This window comes from Neomonachus schauinslandi, chromosome 8 (genome assembly GCF_002201575.2).
Source record: "Neomonachus schauinslandi chromosome 8, ASM220157v2, whole genome shotgun sequence".
NCBI classification, from domain to species: Eukaryota; Metazoa; Chordata; class Mammalia; order Carnivora; family Phocidae; genus Neomonachus; species Neomonachus schauinslandi.
Window position 1 is genome coordinate 17,578,420 of NC_058410.1, and position 15,700 is coordinate 17,594,119.

A 15,700-nucleotide genomic window follows, 5' to 3' on the forward strand; every position below is an offset into this window, starting at 1 on the left:
AGCGCCCCCGCGCCCCGCGCCCCGCCGCGCCTCGGGCTCGCTCGCGGCCGCCGGGGCTCGCCTCCAGCGCCAGCGTGGACCCCCCGGCTTTGTGTCTGTCGGTCTCGGCGTGTTTTGTCCCGGTTCAGACTCCTCTAAAAGACGGCAGGGAGGAACAGGAGGCGGACACCACCCCCTCGCTCCACCTCCTTGACAGGGGTTTTCCTTCTTCTCCTCCCCTTTCCCTCTCCGGCTCTCCGCAGCCCTCTCTCCTCCCTCTTCCCTCCCTCTCGGCGCCCGGGTCTCCGGGTTTCTCCCGGGTGTCACGTTACTCCCTCTGACCGGGGGGCGAAAGGGGGGGGGCGGCGATTATTCGCAACTAGGAAGAAAGTTTCTGGGTGTTTTTCTCCTTCCCCCTTTCTCTACCATCTGGCCTCAGTTTCTGCGCCACCAGCGACCTCTTGGGGGCCCCGCTGACTTCCCTCTCGTAAACAGTCCCCGGCAGGAAGAAGCACGACTTCTTTTACTATATATATATTATTTTTTCATTTCAGAAACTTGATTCTCCTCCTGTATCCTGAGCTGCTTACAAAAGGCCGGTAAAAAGTATTTGGGTATATGTTCAAGACTTCACTGAGCTGGTCAAAGAGCAAGTGGTGTGAATTATAATTAAACATGCCCATGGGGCCAGGCTCATCGCCCCCGACTCCTGGAAGAGAAAGGGAAGAGGACGCTCTCTTCTTGCTCGCCCTAGCTCTCCAGCTTCTCCTCCACAGAGCCGCTCCTCCACGTGAGGACCGGAGAGGCAACAGGGTGGTACAGAGCCTACTCAAGGAGGTCCTTCCTCTAGCAGAGATGAAGGGGAAGGGCCCTTACATACCCATTTCAGCGTTGCCCCCTTTCCTTCCATGGGAAGCTTCTGGACGTGAAAGAACCCCCCCACACACACACCCCCCGCCCCGTAGGAAGACCGCATCCAACACAGATCCGGCGGCGGGGGTGGGCGATGGACGAAAGGGCTGCTCCCATCACCCACACTTTCAGTAAGAATCATTTGTTGCTATGTATAGAAGCTGCACCACCTGAGGCTGAAGTGACTTGCCCGAGGACACAGAGCTCCTAGGAGTCGGGTTGGGAGCCACATTCATCATATCTGTCCCACCCTCCAGCCCTCGGTATCCTAACCACTGCACTGCACTATCTCCCAGCCAGGACCCTTTTCCCGTAATTTGCACAGTGATTGGAGGAAGAGATATAGCTCATTGAGTCCAGGCTACCTTGAGAAACGGACGCCTTGGGGTTTTGGTGCCTCTCATCCTGTCACTGTAACATTCCGGTAGCAGAGGACCAGTTGCAAGGAAGAATCAGCAGCCAGGACCTCTATGATGCTAAGACTGTTTTCCTGAAAACTTTTTTAAAGGTGGGTATCTGGAAACTTTTCTGTGGAAGATTGGGGAATGGAATCCTGAGAGCAAGAGTTTATAATTTAAGAATAATATGACTTAACTGTAATCCATATGTACCTGTCGCTCCTGATCTGAAATGAGTGAAGAAGACACATAGATCATACACTGGAGAGAGTTCTAGATGAGATGGGTAGTGTCATACACGCACACACACAAACTCTACCTCCCAGTTCTCTGTCTTAGCCCACTTTCTCCGGGATCAGGAGGCTGCTTTGGGGCCCCAAGGGAAAGGAAGTCCCTTTGTTCTGTCACCAAAAATCCTGAATAGACTGTTAATGGTTTGTTTCACATTTATTCCACAAATCAGAGATTTATTTAGATTAATACACACATTTGAGAAATGTGAATGCCCCCACAGAGAATTAAGCCAATCAGTCATTGCCCATTAATGCGAATTACTTTAATCACCACGCTGAGTAGCCCAGAATAGGCTCTCAATTAATAATTTTTGAGTTAATGAAGAGGGACTGAGGGATGGGAGCTAAGCAATGTTGATAATGTTTGATAATGTTTCAGAGACCACCTTTGACAAATCAGACCTGTACCCGCGGCCCAGCCCTGTGATATGAATGTTTTTCATTAGATGTACTGTGCAAGATCCTGTGTCTTGCCAGGCCTGCCCAAGGTCTAGAGACTTCTCTCCCGGAACAATTTGGGAAATCTTCCAGTTCTTTCCCCTCAACAAAAGAATCTGAGCAAGAGTGAGGTTATAACAAGGAGATAAAGCAGGAAGAAAGGAAATAAACAGCTGTAAAAGTAAGTAAATATGGGAATAAGTGGTTTTTTTCAATTGTGAAAAAGTTATGAGGCAAGGACAAGGGGACAGGGCTCAGCTTAGAAGAAACACACTGTGAGATGAAGAATTTTAAAAGAAAAAACGAGTCAGTTTTTAAAAGATTGCATTAATGGACTAATCACCTTTAAAAACAGAAATGAAAAGAAATCAAGATACAAAGAAGTTTCACATGGAAAAAAAATGTCTTGTATTTTCACCCAACAAAAACTTAGTTTTGGGGGTAAAACTTTGCTCTTTGGAGTACTATAAATGTCCCATCAAAACAAAACAAAACAAAACAAAACAACAACAACAACAAAAACCTTTTAATCTAAAGTACTTACACTGATGAATGTTATCTTATTCAAAACAGTTAATAAATCAACTCATTATAGGAATTTGTGAACAATTTTTATTCTTAGTCTTACATTTATTATACTTTAACACCTTGACGTCCATCTAGTATCTTGGACTTCTCCATCCCTTTTCTCTTCAGTGACTTTTCCTTTCTCTCATCTGAGCCCCTCATTTTCGACAGTAGTCCCCTCTAACCACCAGCTCCTGTCCTTCTGCTTAGCTCCTCGAGTGCCCACACTCTGGCCATTTTTCAGCCTTTTCAGGAACCCTCAAATTTTCAATCCATCATTCCTCTCGTGTGTTCACTTGCTTCCTTCTCCAGTTTTGATTCCTGATCCTTCCCTGTGATCCCCAACTTGCAGACACTCCTTCATTCATTCCCTAGTTCCTTTCGTTTTACATCGTGAGTACTTGCCTGGCAAAACCCCTGTGCAACCCAACGGTGCCACCGGACTGGACTGCCAAAAGACACAGTATTGCTAACCGCTTCACTTTAAATTAGCCCAAATGTCCAGTGAAGCTCGCTCGTTGCTGCCCAGCAACCCCCGCTCTAAAATGACTACTTCACCCTTCTGTCTCTCTCCTCCCACCTCCACCCTCTACCTCCATCCCTTCAGTCTCGGTTGATGACCCGGCCTCGTACTTGATTGAAAAAATGGAAGCATTGGACAGGAGCGCCTTCATTTTTCCACGAGTGCATGGCCCATGCTCTCTACCTGCCCTCCTGTTTCACTGTGTCCTTCCCTGCTTCTAGCGAGGCCAACTTGCCACTGCCCTGGACTCTTGATTCCACCCCAGCCCAGTCCCACACCCCTGCATGCTCTCTTTCTAGCCTTCTGCCTCTCTGCAATTAATGGCGCTATTGAGACACTTGATGCAAAACCCAGAAGTCTTCCTTACTTTTTCTCCTCCCCTCACTCCTGTGTCTAACCCATCTGCAAATCCTAAAGGCTCTACCTTCAAAAACATAATGAGAATCTGACTTCCTGTGCTACCACGCTGGTCCACCAGCTTTCTCACCTGGAGCATTGCCATGGGCTCCAGTATTGGTTATGTTTAGGTTCAGCCGTGTATAAAATAAAAAAATCCCAAATAACAATGGCTTGAACAAAATGGGAGTGCATTTCTCTCATGTGAAACAAGTCCAGAAATAGGCAGTGCAGAGTTGGCGGGGTATCTCCATGCTCTCATCGGGGAGCTATCGGAGCTTTCTGTTCCACCATCCTCGTTCTAAAGGACACCTGATGATTCAAGATGGCCACTGGAGCTCCAGCCTTTTTGTTTATAGGAGGAAGCAAAAGAAGAAAAAAGACCTCCCAGCAGAGTAGGCTGTTTTTAAACACGGTTCCAAAAATGCTACCAATCATCTTCTTGCAGTTCTTTGGCCAGAACATAGTCACAGGACTATGGTCCAGCTCTAAGGGAGATCCAAGAAACAGATTTCAGCTGGGCACACCGTGGCCACCAAAAAATCAGGGTTCTAGTACTAAAATAGGAAAGGACAAGTAGCAATTAAATGGCCACCAGCAGTCCCTGCCATTCCTCCTTCCTGCTCCCAGCCTCTCGCTCTCTATCCAGCCTCCTCCCAGCAGTCAGAATGTCACTCCTCTGCTCTAAACTTCCCCATGGCTCCCACAACACTCAGAGGAAAAGCCCAAGTCATTCCAGTGCCTTCCATGGCCCTTTGCAATTTGGCCCCATTGTCTCTCTGACCTCATTTCCTATCACTTTTCCCTGTACATTTTGCCCCAACGTTGTTTGCCAAAGAAAACTTGCTTCTCTATCCGGGCTTTTGCATTTGTGGTCCCCTCTGTCTAGAAAGTTCTTTCCCCAGATTTGTACACGGCTTGCCCTTTGCCTTCCTTCCAGTCTCTGATCAGCGCTACCTTGTCAAAGCAGACTTCCCTAACTGCCCCATGCTTAATGCACACACATACCTACATTCCTTATTCCGTTCACCTCTTTTTGTTTTCTCCATAGAATTTACCGTAATCTGAAATGTTGGTATTTTTCATTTGGTGTATATCTCCCTTCCCTGGAAAACAAATATCATGATTTTGTCTCATTCATTAACTGCTCTTTCCCCAGCACCTAGGCTAGTGCTGACAGTTGGTGGTCACTCAATAAATATTTGTTGAAAGAAAGGTTAGTTGTTGTTTATTATTATTATTATTATTATTATTATGTTATGTTAATCACCATACATCGCATCATTAGTTTTTGATGTAGTGTTCCCTGATTCATTGTTTTTGTATAACACCCAGTGCTCCATGCAGAATGTGCCCTCCTTAATGCCCATCACCAGGCTAACCCATCCCCCCACCCTCCTCCTCTCCAGAACCCTCAGTTTGTTTCTCAGAGTCCATAGTCTCTCATGGTTCGTCTCCCCCTCCGATTTCCCCCCTTCATTCTTCCCCTCCTGCTATCTTCTTCTTCTTCTTTTTTTAACATATAATGTATTATTTGTTTCAGAGGTACAGGTCTGTGATTCAACAGTCTTACGCAATTCACACCGCTCACCATAGCACATACCCTCCCCAATGTCTATCACCCAGCCACCCAATCCCTCCCACCCCCCACCACCCCAGCAATACTCAGTTTGTTTCCTGCGATTAAGAATTCCTCATATCAGTGAGGTCAGATGATACATGTCTTTCTCTGATTGACTTATTTCGCTCAGCATGATACCCTCCAGTTCCATCCACGTCATTGCAAATGGCAAGATTTCAATCCTTTTGATGGCTGCATAATATTCCATTGTATATATATACTACCTCTTCTTTATCCATTCATCTGTCAGTGGACATCTTGGCTCTTTCCACAGTTTGGCTATTGTGGACATTGCTGCTATAAACATCGGGGTGCACGTACCCCTTCGGATCCCTACATTTGTATCTTTGGGGTAAATACCCAGTAGTGCAATTGCTGGGTCATATGATAGCTCTATTTTCAACTTTTTGAGGAACCTCCATACTGTTTTCCAGAGTGACTGCACCAGCTTGCATTCCCACCAACAGTGTAGGAGGTTCCCCTTTCTCCGCATCCCTGCCAACATCTGTCATTTCCTGACTTGTTAATTAGCCATTCTGACTGGTGTGAGGTGGTATCTCATTGAGGTTTTGATTTGGATTTCCCTGATGCTGAGTGATATTGAGCACTTTTCCATGTGTCTGTTGGCCATTTGGATGTCTTCTTTGGAAAAATGTCTGTTCATGTCTTCTGCCCATTTCTTGATTGGATCATTTGTTCTTTGGGTGTTGAGTCTGATAATTTCTTTATAGATTTTGGATACTAGACCTTTATTTGATATGTCATTTGCAAATATCTTCTCCCATTCTGTCAGTTGTCTTTTGGTTTTGTTGACTGTTTCCTTTGCTGTGCAAAAGCTTTTCATCTTGATGAAGTTCATTTTTGCCCTTGCTTTCATGCCTTTGGCGATGTTTCTAGGAAGAAGTTGCTGCGGCTGAGGTCCAAGAGGTTGCTGCCTGTGTTCTCCTTTAGGATTTTGATGGACTCCTGCCTCACATTTAGGTCTTTCAACCATTTGGAGTCTATTTTTGTGTGTGGTGTAAGGAAATGGTCCAGTTTCATTCTTCTGCATGTGGCTGTCCAATTTTCCCAACACCATTTGTTGAAGAGACTGTCTTTTTGCCATTGGACATTCTTTCCTGCTTTGTCGAAGATTAGTTGACCATAGAGTTGAGGGTCCATTTCTGGGCTCTCTATTCTGTTCCATTGATCTATGTGCCTGTTTTTGTGCCAGTACCATACTGTCTTGATGATTACTGTCTTGATGATACTGTCTTTGTAATAGAGCTGGAAGTCCAGAATTGTGATGCCACCAGCTTTGCTTTTCTTTTTCAACATTCCTCTGGCTATGCGGGGTCTTTTCTGGTTCCATACAAATTTTAGGATTATTTGCTCCATTTCTTTGAAAAAAGTGGATGGTATTTTGAGAGGGATTGCATTAAATGTATAGATTGCTCTAGGTAGCATTGACATCTTCACAATATTTGTTCTTCCAATCCATGAGCATGGAACTTTTTCCATTTATTTTTGTCTTCCTCAATTTCTTTCATGAGTATTTTATAGTTTTCTGAGTACAGATCCTTTGCCTCTTTGGTTAGATTTATGCCTAGGTATCTGATGGTTTTGGGTGCAATTGTAAATGGCATCGACTCCTTAATTTCTCTTTCTTCTGTCTTGTTGTTGGTGTATAGGAATGCCATTGATTTCTGTGCATTGATTTTATATCCTGCCACTTTACTGAATTCCTGTATGAGTTCTAGCAGTTTTGGGGTGGAGTCTTTTGGGTTTTCCAAATAAAGTATCATATCATCTGCAAAGAATGAGAGTTTGACTTCTTTGCTGATTCGGATGACTTTTATTTCTTTTTGTTGTCTGATTGTTGTGGCTAGGACTTCTAATACTATGTTGAATAGCAGGGGTGATAGTGGACATCCCTGCCATGTTCCTGATCTTAGGGGGAAAGTTCTCAGTTTTTCCCCATTGAGAATGATATTCGCTGTGGGTTTTTCATAGATGGCTTTTATGATATTGAGGTATGTACCCTCTATGCCTATACTCTGAAGAGTTTTGATCAAGAAAGGATGCTGTACTTTGTCAAATGCTTTTTCTGCATCTATTGAGAGGATCATATGGTTCTTGTTCTTTCTTTTATTGATGTATTGTATCACATTGATTGATTTGCAGATGTTGAACCAACCTTGCAGCCCAGGGATAAATCCCACTTGGTCATGGTGAATAATCCTTTTAATGTACTGTTGGATCCTATTGGCTAGTATTTTGGTGAGAATTTTTGCATCCATGTTCGTCAAGGATATTGGTCTATAATTCTCCTTTTTGATGGGGTCTTTGTCTGGTTTGGGAATCAAGGTAATGCTGGCCTCATAAAACGATTTTGGAAGTTTTCCTTCCATTTCTATTTTTTGGAATAGTTTCAGAAGAATAGGTATTAATTCTTCTTTAAATGTTTGGTAGAATTCCCCTGGGAAGCCATCTGGCCCTGGGCTTTTGTTTTTTGGGAGATTTTTGATGACTGCTTCAATTTCCTTAGTGGTTATAGGTCTGTTCAGGTTTTCTAGTTCTTCCTGGTTCAGTTTTGGTAGTTGATACATCTCTAGGAATGCATCCATTTCTTCCAGATTATCTAATTTGCTGGCATATAATTGCTCATAATATGTTCTTATAATTCTTTGTATTTCTTTGGTGTTGGTTGTGATCTCTCCTCTTTCATTCATGATTTTGTTGATTTGGGTCATTTCCCTTTTCTTTTTGATAAGTCTGGCCAGGGGTTTATCAATCTTGTTAATTCTTTCAAAGAACCAGCTCCTAGTTTCATTGATCTGTTCTACTGTTCTTTTGGTTCTATTTCATTGATTTCTGCTCTGATCTTTATTATTTCTCTTCTCCTGCTAGGGTTAGACTTTATTTGCTGTTCTTTCTCCAGCTCCTTTAGGTGTAGGGTTAGGTTGTGTATTTGAGACCTTTCTTCTTTCTTGAGGAAGACTTGTATTGCTATATACTTTCCTCTTAGGACTGCCTTTGCTGCATCCCAAAGATTTTGGACAGTTGTGTTTTCATTTTCATTTGTTTCCATGAATTTTTTTTGATTCTTCTTTAATTTCCTGGTTGACCCATTCATTCTTCAGTAGGATGCTCTTTAGCCTCCATGTATTTGAGTTCTTTCTGACTTTCCTCTTGTGATTGAGTTCTAGTTTCAAAGCACTGTGGTCTGAAAATATGCAGGGAATGATTCCAATCTTTTGGTACTGGTTGAGACCTGATTTGTGACCTAGGATGTGGTCTATTCTGGAGAATGTTCCATGGGCACTAGAGAAGAATGTGTATTCTGTTGCTTTGGGATGGAATGTTCTGAATATATCTGTGAAGTCCATTTGGTCCAGTGTGTCATTTTAAAGTCTTTATTTCCTTGTTGATCTTTTGCTTAGATGATCTGTCCATTTCAGTGAAGGGGGTGTTAAAGTCCCCCATTATTATAGCATTGTTGTCTATGTGTTTCTTTGCTTTTGTTATTAATTGCCTTATATAATTGGCTGCTCCCATGTTAGGGGCATAGATATTTACAATTGTTAGATCTTCTTGTTGGATAGACCCTTTTAGTAGGATATGGTGTCCTTCCTCATCTCTTATTACAGTCTTTGGTTTAAAATCTAATTTGTCTGATATAAAGATTGCCACCCCAGCTTTCTTTTGGTGACCATTAGCATGGTAAATGGTTTTCCACCCCCTCACTTTCAATCTGGGGGTGTCTTTGGGTCTAAAATGAGTCTCTTGCAGACAGCATATTGATGGGTCTTGTTTTTTTATCCAATCTGATAGCCTGTGTCTTTTGATTGGGGCATTTAGCCCATTTACATTCAGAGTAACTATTGAAAGATAGGAGTTTCGTGCCATTGTATCGCCTGTAAGGTGACTGTTACTGTATATTGTCTCTGTTCCTTTCTGGTCTATGTTACTTTTAGGCTCTCTCTTTGCTTAGAGGACCCCTTTCAATATTTCTTGTAGGGCTGGTTTCATGTTTGCAAATTCCTTTAGTTTTTGTTTGTCCTGGAAGCTTTTTATCTCTCCTTCTATTTCCAATGACAGCCTAGATGGATATAGTATTCTTGGCTGCATATTTTTCTCATTTAGTGCTCTGAATATATCATGACAGTCCTTTCTGGCCTGCCAGGTCTCTGTGGATAGGTCTGTTGCCAGTCTAATGTTTCCACCATTGTAGGTTACAGATCTCTTGTCCCGAGCTGCTTTCAGGATTTTCTCTTTTGTCTCTGAGACTTGTAAGTTTTACTATTAGATGCTGGGGTGTTGACCTATTTTTATTGATTTTGAGGGGGGTTCTCTGTGCCTCCTGGATTTTGATGCCTGGTTCCTATCCCAAATTATGGAAGTTTTCTGCTATAATTTGCTCCAGTATACCTTCTGACCCTCTCTCTCTTTCTTCTTCTTCTGGGAATCCCAATTATTCTAATGTTTTTTCTTCTTATGATATCACTTATCTCTCGAATTCTGCCCTCGTGATCCAGTCATTGTTTAGCTCTCTTTTTCTCAGCTTCTTTATTTTCCATTATTTGGTCTTCTTTTTTTTTTTTTTTAAAGATTTTATTTATTTATTTGAGAGAGAGAGAATGAGAGAGAGCACATGAGAAGGGGGAGGGTCAGAGGGAGAAGCAGACTCCCTGCCGAGCAGGGAGCCCGATGCGGGACTCGATCCCGGGACTCCAGGATCATGACCTGAGCCAAAGGCAGTCGCTTAACCAACTGAGCCACCCAGGCGCCCCATTATTTGGTCTTCTATATTACTAATTCTCTCTTCTGCCTCATTTATCCTAGCAGTTAGAGCCTCCATTTTTGATTGCACCTCATTAATAGCCTTTTGATTTTGACTTGGTTAGATTTTAGTTCTTTTATTTCTCCAGAAAGGGTTTCTCTAATATCTTCCGTGCTTTTTTCAAGCCCAGCTAGTATTTTTAAAATCATCATTCTGAACTCTAGTTCCAACATCTTACTAATGTCCATATTGATTAGGTCCCTGGCAGTCGGTACTGCCTCTTGTTCTTTTTTTTGAGGTGATTTTTTCTGTCTTGTCATTTTGTCCAGAGGAGAATAGAAGAATGAGATAACAAAATGCTAACAGGGTAACAACATTCCCAGAAAATATACACTAAACAAATCAGAAGAGACCTGAAACTGGGGGAAAAGAAAGGGAAAGAAAGAAAAAAGAAAAAGATAAAAACAAACAAAAACAAAACAAAACAAGAAAACAGGATATGATCAAATATGATCAGGCTGGTGCATAGATCAGTGCCACATGCTAGATTTTCAGTGTATTTTGGTCTGTTAGAAGAAAGTGCCTCCCAAAATGTTAAAGAAAGAAAAACTTATATATGTACAAAAATAAGGGTTAATATGATGAAGGGATGGAATATGACTGTAAAGATGAAAATTATAAAAGATTTTGTAAAAGGAATTGGTAAGTTGGTTGGCCCCTCCCCCGCCGTCTATCCTCCCGAATATCGCCTCGGATTCACTTCTCTGCACGTCCTACCTTCCAGAAAGTGGTCGCTTTTCTGTTCAGAGAGTTGTTGCTATTCTTTTCTTCGATCTCCTGTTGAGTTTGTAGGTGTTCAGAATGGTTTGATCCCTATCCAGCTGAATTCCTGAGACCAGATGAAATCCAAGTCTCCTACTCCTCCGCCATCTTGCTCCGACCCCCCCAGAAAGGTTAGTTTTTAATATGAAGGAATTGAATGAAGTTCAGTGAGTCAACTCTCATTATTCCATGGCTGGCCAGTTGGGAATGAGAGGTAGGGGGAATGAAGAGCCAGTCTGAAAAAGAAAGTCTTAAAAAAAAAAAAAAAGAGACAGTCTGTACCCTGCTAGAACATTCAGATAATCAACAAAGGAATTGTTTGATGTGTGAAATATATTTATTAAAAGGAAAAAAGGATGGAAGGAAGAAAGGAAAGAGAGAAAGAAGGAAGGAAGGAATCCTCATCACCTCCATGACTGCTAGTCTAATTAGGAATTCAGCCATTCCCTGTGATTATGAACACCTCATGGAATCATAAAAGGAATATGAACCCATGAGTTTTGCCTGATGTTACCATTCACCTTGGCAGAAGTACCACTTATCTTCAGAACTGTTGCTCATTTCAGGGATTGAGGAATTCACTCTCTTAGAAAGCCAAACTCTCTGAGCTTTGGCTCTAGAAGACCACTGGGCTATGTTTGTAGCCTCTTCTTTCACTGTCCTGCTAAAATTAGGACTGTTTCCAGCAAAGTTTTTGAGTTGGAATGCCCATATTGCAATGATGGTGAATCACAAGCCAGCCTGATCTGTTTCTCTCCCTTGGAATTGTGCAGTCAAATGAGTGAACAAGGTTTTAATAAGATTAAAATTTCATGGGTTTCCAGGCTCGTGGATCCTTCGTCATTGTGTCTATGGGACTTGATCTTGGGTTCTCTGTACACTCGCCGGTGTGCAGCACATCTCTGCACATAGCTACACACGTATCAAGAACAAGGGGGCTCTCCAGTTACAAACCCACGTTATTCTTCTCCCTCTCTTGTGGAGATAAAGCATAAACACAGAAGCAAGCAAAGAAAGAAAGAAAACATTAAACAAAAGGGACTTTTAAATATCAGATGTTTTGTAATTAATAATAATAGCCAAACTGTTAGTATTACTATGCTTCTAGCATGTTCTAATCACTTTACATGAATTAAGTCATTTAATCTTCACAACAACTTCATGCTGTAGGCACTATTATCTTCCCCATTTACAAATGAAGATACAAACCATAAGAATAATGAATATTACCTATGGGAGACCTGGTCTAGGAAGGCTTCCTGGAAGAGAGGGCACATGAACTGGATTGCAGGGTAGGATTTATAGCTTAGCAGTAGCCCAGAGGGCATTCCAAATAACAAGAACTGACTGAGAAAGATTACAAAAATGTGCCTGGGGGACAATGGTGAGCCTACTCGGAGAAGAAGGGTGGAGATCTGTGGGGGCATCATTGCTAAGAATGGGGGACCTCAATCACGGGAAACCAACTGTCGTTTGTCCAAAGGTTCCTTAGAGATTCTCCCCTTTGTGCCGGTGTTCATGGACTCTTAGCTTTTAGGCAAGCGTTCAGCACAAACTCTTGATTCTATTTCAATTAAAGAGATGCTGCAGAGAAAATAAAGTTAATACAGGGAATGCACAAAAGACAGGCATGACTTAGCTTTTTTCAGAAAGAAACCAATTATCCAAAAAGGTACTATAGCTTTAGACACTGTTGCATAGTCCTAACACAACAAGGTGCAAGTCTAGTTCTTCCAACTCTGAGAAAAGGGAGCGCCCCTAACAGGCATTTTTCTTTCCATAGTGAATTTTCTTTAGAAGTCTTTATTTAGTCGGGGTGCCTGGATGGCTCAGTCAGTTAAGTGTCCGACTCTTGGTTTCGACTCAGGTTATGATCCCAGGGTCCAAGATGGAGCCCCACATCGGGCTCCATGGGGAGTCTGCTTCCCCTCTCCCTCCGCCTCTGCCCCTGCCCCTGCTCATGCACACACACTCTCTCTCTAAAATAAATAAATAAATCTTTTTTTTTAAAGTCTTTGTTTAGTCTACATAAAAAGCCTAAAAAATGAAGTTTGTTTACAGTTAAAGAAAAACATTTTTAATAAGTCCAAGCATTGAATGTCTTACCTTAATAGGTAAGAGCTTTATTGCTTTAACAGTGCAGATTGCTGTTTGGACCATATTTTTAGATCTCTTGGCAGTAGAAATTATTACGTTAACCTTAGAGTGGATTGTCTGGCGGATTTATTTTTCACCATGCTCATAAGAGGTTCTATACTGCATCCAAGTTTTTGTTTATGTTTCTCTTATAAAAAATTCTTGACTGACTTTTAATCTATGTTAATGTAGTTTAAAATTAATATATTCCTTTTAATCATGCAATAAACATGTAGCACTATTATGTGCCTACCACCCTGCTAATTACCACAAAGCAAAACAGAAAAGTGTAACACCAGATGTTCAGCCTTCAAAGAATTCACAATCTTTTCAGGAAGACAAGATTGTCAAAAGTGAAGAAATTTGACAATAATATAAGGCATTATTAAATGCTAAATTGCTTGTTACATACTATAAGGAGTAAAGTCATTAAAATCTTTAGTGAAGTTGAATATTCAATTCACTTCCAAAAGGAATAATTTTTCTTTGATTTTTAAAGTTGTCTTACCAATCTTTCTCCTTTAGTATGAAAGTGATTTTTTTTAAAGTAGGTTCCACACCCAGCGTGGAGCCCAGTGCAGGCCTTGAACTCACAACGCTGAGATCAAGACCTGAGCTGAGATCAAGAGTCGGAAGCTTAACCAACTGAGCCACCCTGGTGCCCCGAAAGTGATTTTTAGATTTCAGAGTTGCTTCTAGGCAAATATAATGAATAAGATAGATGATTGAATTGGCCACTATTTTGGTCCCAGAGTTGTGGGACTCTGAAGTCATGGTTATGAGTTCCTTGTGTAGCTTTTACATTGACTGGATCTGATGCACATTATTGGTGGGGAGGAAGCCAGATGTCAGGCCAGGGAGATGGAGGAGTCTGTAAGAGGCAAGAAAAACCTGGCAAAGTGGGAACTCACGTGGGGCCTCTAGAGACATTATGTCCAATAACTAGCTGAATAATTCTTTTGCAGATGAACTTCGTGTAGAACTTTATGTAATACAGTGTTATTGGTCTATTATGAAATATGCCTTGTGCTTTTCATGCAGCTGAGCACAAACATAAATTCCAATCTATTCATTGATCACAAGATTATTTTTTTGCTTTTAATCAGTGATTTGATGGACTCATCTGCCTTGCTTAAAAAACATGACACTAAAGTAATAGGGTAGGTTTTTTTAAAAATTGTTAATCCAAATGATTGTTGTCACCCTCAAATTATGGATACTTGCTTAAATCCCAATGTCATCACTTAAAATATAAAAATATGACACTTTCTTTATTTCCTGTTAACTGATCACATCTTATTCCAGAGGCCTATTCCCTAGAGCAGTAGAGATTAGGGGTTGCAGGAATCAATTTAGCTCAGCCTCTTCTGGTTGGAAACAATCTCTTTCCCATTGCATTCGCTATGCTTGGTCACTTTGGGGTCAGTGTTCAGTCAAATTCAAGGTGCAGATTCCCTGCAAAGGCCCCCCTCTTCCCAGCAAAGATGGTCCTGTGTAGGGAACATTTAGCGCTTCACCAAGGGAGGTGTAGCTGTTGTGACTCATAGTCACGGATGCCCTGGTGACACCAGCCACTGCAGTCCACGGCTGGTGGCCTCTCCATTTGCTCTCTGCTTCTCACTGGTGTGGCTCCTAGTGTAGGGCCATCCGCTTAACCACCTCGCTGCAAAGTCTCCTCACCCTGCATGAAGTGACCACCAGCTTTGAAGAGCCGGTCACCGTCTGTTGGCCCCCCACGGCCTTGAGGGACCGTAGGAAATTTTCTAGATCTCAGTGTGTCCATCCCAGGCCTTCTCTGCTTAGAATCCTTCCTCAGCCCCTTCTAACCTCTGGCTGGTTGGCACTGTATTAATCCAGTTACTTTCCACAAGGCTTAATATCTCTCGAATCTGTTCCAAGGAAGTGTGAACAAACCCTATCATTCTGAGAATGGCCCTGTCTTAGTCAGTGCAGGCTGTCATACCAAAATACCACAGACTGGGGGACTTAAACAACAAACATTTATTTCTCATAGTTCTGAAGGCTGGGAAGTCCAAGATCAAGGCACTAGCAGAGCCGGTGTCTGATGATAGCCTGCTTCCTGGTTTGTATCCTTAATGGCTGGGGAGCAGGGGGGTTGGAAGGAGGAAGGGAGGGAGAGAGAGAAGGAGACACACAGAGAGGAGGGAGAGAGCGAGAGATATTGATCTAGTCTCCTCCTCTTTAGTCTAGAGAAGCCTCAAATTATCTGGGTGTTTCCGAACTTCCCTGAGCAGTAGTATTTTGGAACTGGAGTGGGACAGCCAAGACCAATGTTTCTCATAACCTGCCTTTTTTCTCTCTCTGTCCCTGTCTTCCAGCTCAGCCCCCATGAACCTGAAATGCTTTCTATGTCAATGTTAACAAAAGAACTATAGACAAAGAAAGTAGAAGGCCAGGAAAATAATTCAGGGAAATCATTCAAACTATAACATCTTCATTATGCACCTTTGGGCCTTTTATTTCTGAATTTCCCTTTGTGTTGTCAGTTTCTTGAAGGGCACGTACCTTCATCCTTTGAAGACTGATTTGATTTTTAGAGACAGCCAGAAGTATTCCAAGGCAAATGTGTTGAAGAAAATGGATGAGATATTTGGTCAGTAGACTAAGGCATTGATAGAAGGGAGGAAAAGGAACCACAAGGAAAAAGGAGAGAGAGAAAGAAGGCAGCTGCGGAGTTGCCCTGGCATATGGGGCAGAAATGCACTGAAAACAGTCAGGAGCTGATAACACCTGCCCTTTCCTGACCAGTGCCTTGAAATCTTATCTCAAGCAGACTCCCTGTTGAGCAGGAGCCCAATGTGGAGCTCAGTTCCATGACCCTGAGATCATGAC

At 42.3% G+C, this 15,700-nt stretch overlaps 1 protein-coding gene across 1 annotated transcript in view; it reads right to left on the reverse strand.

Moving 5' to 3' along the window:
- The window catches only part of UST (uronyl 2-sulfotransferase), a 304,057-nt gene extending 303,194 nt beyond the window's left edge, over positions 1-863 (reverse strand). Inside the window, exons 1-2 of the mRNA XM_021693251.1 lie at positions 856-863; positions 171-316 (exon numbers count right to left, since the gene is read on the reverse strand). Of these exons, the coding sequence (XP_021548926.1) occupies positions 171-316; positions 856-863 (154 nt within the window). The remainder of the gene's footprint in view (positions 1-170; positions 317-855) is intronic.
- Between the last annotated feature and the right edge of the window lie 14,837 nt (positions 864-15,700).